Below are 4,665 nucleotides of genomic sequence, written 5' to 3' on the forward strand. Positions count from 1 at the left end.
CTAAGGCATTACGTTCCTAGAGAAGCCTTCTCTGTCTTTAGTTTGACAGATATATTCCTACTTTCTGACTCTTAGCTTTCTGTAAGTGCCCTTATAATGCTATTCATTATGTGGATCTGAAATTGTTTTATTCCTTATAATATATCCTATCACAGAGAGGGAACTATGCCTTATCCAACTGGGTAGTCACAATGTCTGCCACACACTGGGCACAAATAGATGCTTCATGCACATTGTGTTAATTAAATGGATAAATAAAAGAGAAAACTTATAATGAATGTATTTAAAAGTTTTCTGCCTTGTTTTGTAGGTAAAATGCTTCTAATATGTGAAGTCACCTTCTGTACAGACTAGATGGAACCAAGGAACAATGTAACTTATTTCATCCTCCTGGGCCTCACACAGAATCCAAAGGAGCAGAAAGTCCTTTTTGTTATGTTCTTGCTCTTCTACATTTTGACCATGGTGGGCAACCTGCTCATTATTGTGACTATAACTTTCAGTAAGACCCTGAACTCGCCAATGTACTTTTTTCTTGCTAGCTTATCATTTATGGATGCCACTTATTCCTCTTCTTTCACCCCCAGATTAATTTCAGACTTGTTCTCTGGAGAAAACACAGTATCTTTTGAATCTTGCATGACTCAGCTGTTTACAGAGCATATTTTTGGTGGATCAGAGGTCTTCCTTCTACTGGTAATGGCCTATGACCGCTATGTGGCCATCTGTAAGCCCTTGCATTATTTAGTTATCATGAGGCACAGGGTATGTGTTATGCTGCTGGTGGTGTCCTGTGTTGGAGGTTTCCTGCACTCACTTATTCAATTCAGCACTATGTATGGGCTCCCATTTTGTGGCCCCAATGTCATTGATCATTTTATGTGTGACATGTACCCCTTATTGAAACTCATCTGCAGTGATACGTATGTCATTGGCCTCATAGTAGTGGCCAATGGAGGACTGATGTGCACTATTGTGTTTCTGCTCTTACTCATCTCATACGGAGTCATCTTGCACTCTCTAAGGAACCTGAGTCAGGAAGGGAGGCGGAAAGCCCTCCAGACCTGTGGTTCCCACATCACTGTGGTTGTCTGCTTTTTTGTTCCCTGTATTTTCATATATGTGAGACCTGCTAAGACTTTCCCCATTGATAAATCATTAAGTGTGTTTTTTACAGTCATCACCCCTATGCTGAACCCTTTAATCTACAGTCTAAGAAATTCTGAGATGACTAATGCTATGAAGGAGCTCTGGAGAAAAAAAAGCAGAGCAAGTATTGAACCAGTGCATTACCCATCACAAATAAATTAATTTAACATTAGGGTCAATCTCTTTGGAATGTAAAAGTCTTCATAAATCTGATGCAAACTTTCCTTTTCTCTAAAGGATTTCTGATAATTGAAGTAAAAGTTGAACTGTTTGTTCATAAACAATGACAGTTTCCCTGTTAGAATGTTCATTCCATAATGTCGGATTGATTAGAGTACCTAACAGGGTGGAAAGGGGTGGAATGCATTAACTAGTGAGTCAATAAATAATATGTAATGAGTTAATCAATGAAATTTTTATAGAATTACACTAATTTTAATAAATTTCTGCATTTACTTTTATTACATTCTTAGTTTTATTTTTGTCAGATTCTTATCTTTTATCATAATTCACTTATTATATTAGTTGCAATATTTAATGTGGATACACTATCCTCTTTATTCTACTTCATTTGCTTTACCTATGAAATTTTTAGTTTAATATTCTAATTTTTAAATAAAAGATGTAAGTATGATGGATATAAAATGTTAAAAATAAAATCTAGGCATAATGAAAGATTGTTGAATAAACCTCTTCCACATCCCAAACTATTGTCTCTCATTCTTCCAGATGTAGTCACTCTGTTCTGAGATTCAACTCATAACCTTTGCAAATACAAGCATATATTCATATATGTATGTGTTTATGGCTGTGTTTAAATTTTGCATTGCACAGCTTAGCCTTCTGAAGATCTTTACAGACCAGTCTATACTGAAGTAATTAATTCTCAGTTTCCTCATACTTTCACTTTGTTATACAGATGCACTAAACTGAAAGGACCCGTGATAGGGAAGAACAACTGGCTTCATAGTGGGTCTGCTTCTTTTACTTTGACCTTTGTGTTCTATTGCTTTTGCTACAAGTTAATCACTAAAGGGGGGTTACCTATAACTTGAAGTATACATAATGAATGGCCCATCCCTGGGATCCCTGCCTCCCATGCTTGAGCATTAACCTAATATATCTTTGTTTAGCTCAGGGAAACATCCTGACCAGGCCCACTAGTGAATGAGTGCAGGAAACAAGAAATTAACACATGCCCTCTGGAGTCTGGCCAGATCCAGGAAATATTTGCAACATCGTATCATCTTTTATACTTTACTGCCTCACTTCCCCTTTCTGTTCTGTATAGAAACTAGCACCCAAGCACAGGCAAGATAGTTCTTTGGGACACTAGTCTACCTTATCTTTGGTCTGCTGGCTCCCCAAGTAAAGTCACTATTCGTTGCCCTAACAACTTGTGTGTCAGTTTATTGGCCAGTTGTGGAGCGAGCAGTACAAATTTAGACTCAATAATAAAAACTCATTTTTTTTCATAATCTTAACTAATCATTCACTTTGAGGAACTCATTTTTACAGTTTTGCTTTATTGGTGTGGATTTTCCATTATTACAAATTTCACATACATTTTTGAGGATTCAGAAACCAGTTTCTGGTATAATGGTAAACAGCATAGTCTTTTTGAGGAAGATTCTTCTGAGATCAAAACTTAGCTTTGCCACTTATTATGTAAACTTTGGCAAAATACAACTTCCTCAAGTTTTGTTAAATGTGGAATGGTGGAGATATTCTCAAGATCAAATGAAACATCTGTATAAGCTTTTAGGCAACTAAATGCTCATAAATGTTAGTTATTGTGAACACTTTATTATTAGATTCTTAAACTATAATAGAACTACTTATTTGCATAGAGTCTTAAGCTAATATATATATATATACATGTTAGTTTTATAAGTATAAGTAAATATAAATTAATATGTTAATTAGCTTTAGGATGCATAATTTCTCTGTACCTGCCTATAAGAACACTCTGAAAGCTGACTGGCCTTGCAAGCATTTCTTGTGCTGGAATGACCCTCTATTTCCTTGGCCATATTTGAATCTCTTTTTCTTGTTCCCTTAAGGGGATACAGCTGTGAGTCTGAGTTTCCTGACAACACCTGTCTGAGGGATGAAAAAACATTATTTTGCTGTGAACATGAGTACAATATAGCGTGCAAGCAGTACATGTATAGAACTATAGGAACTCAAAATATAGAAAGCTATTTGCTCAGAAGTGGTATAGGGTATGTGTTTTGTTCAGTATCTCATATCACAAAACTGGAAGAAAATTTGGCAAAGAATAAATGCTTAATAAATATTTACTGAATGAACTACCATCATCTCTACTTTATCCCCTTAGGAGTAATTGCTTTTGAAAAACAGGGGCACTGGTTAACTGGAATGCTTCTGAAACTGATGTCATCCCATTGAAGATAATATATTGAAATGGAGAATTTGAAGTCCATTTGGTATATGTGAAGGTTCTCATCTGAAGACACTGAATCATGTCGACTGAAATAAATGCACAACCTAAAAGTTGAGTTTTGCTTTATTCAGTGGACATTTTTGAGGATTTGAATACCTCCAAGCCTGGGATGATAGTCTCTCAGATTGCTCTGAGGGACTACTGGGAAGAGGTAAGGAGGAACCCAGATATATAGGAGTTTTTACAACAAACATCAGGTAGTTGGAACAATGTTCTCCTGAGTTCTTTGAGCATCTATATAATCATTACACTGAATCCTTTGTTAAGTAGATTTCTTATCTCCACTTCATTTAGTTCTTCTTCTGGGGTTTTTATTGTGTTCCTTCATTTGGAACACATTCCTCTATTACCTCATTTTGCCTAATTTTCTGTATTTTATTTCTATGTATTTGGTGGTTTGGTTAAGTTTCCTAATCTTGAAGAAGCAGTTTTATGTAGAAAATGTCCCATCAGCCATTGAACACTCTCACCGTGTCTTCGCAACATGTGTCCTGCTGTTAAAGTTTCTGTTAAATTTTTAGTTTTTTTCCTCAATATAATGTCATCTCTGTAGTGAGATAATTTAACTTAACTAAATTTTACTTAATTTTCCTGTCTGTAACACTGCTTCCAATGGTAGTCATTCCTATTCTTTGGATGTCAGCTTAAATTTCACCTTTTAAGAAACCACTTCCCTGATTATATTTTCCATGGTAGAATTTTCTATCTTATTTCTGTCACAGTATTCTATGTGTTGTCATATAAACACTGCATAAGATTACAACTACTTTATTAAAGTGTCTCCTTCTTTATTGTCTGACTCTATTATAAGAATATAAAATTCATGTGGGAAAGAAATTTAATGTTATTTATTCTTTGGGTTTGTTTTTTTACTTTTTTTATTGCATTATAGTCATTTTACAATGTTGTGTCAAATTATAGTGTAGAGCACAATTTTTCAGTTATACATGAACATGCATATATTCATTTCACTTTTTTTCACTGTGAGCTACCGTAAGATTTTGTATGCATTTCCCTGTGCTACACAGTATAATCTTGTTTATCTATTC

The 4,665-nt window shown here is 35.0% G+C and overlaps 1 protein-coding gene across 1 annotated transcript; it reads left to right on the forward strand.

The window, feature by feature from the left end:
• The first annotated feature begins 351 nt into the window (after positions 1 to 351).
• On the forward strand, positions 352 to 1,311 carry LOC141575595 (olfactory receptor 4A47-like). The gene has a single exon (XM_074355170.1). It carries the CDS (start codon positions 355 to 357, stop codon positions 1,309 to 1,311), a length of 957 nt encoding a protein of 318 aa, XP_074211271.1. The 5' UTR covers positions 352 to 354.
• Positions 1,312 to 4,665: the final 3,354 nt, after the last annotated feature.

The sequence above is a fragment of the Camelus bactrianus genome, chromosome 30, assembly GCF_048773025.1.
Source record: "Camelus bactrianus isolate YW-2024 breed Bactrian camel chromosome 30, ASM4877302v1, whole genome shotgun sequence".
NCBI lineage: Eukaryota > Metazoa > Chordata > Mammalia > Artiodactyla > Camelidae > Camelus > Camelus bactrianus.

Excerpts from the sequence above, each read along its gene's own strand:
- LOC141575595 (XM_074355170.1), top strand. The coding sequence starts at position 355 with ATGGAACCAAGGAACAATGTAACTTATTTCATCCTCCTGGGCCTCACA.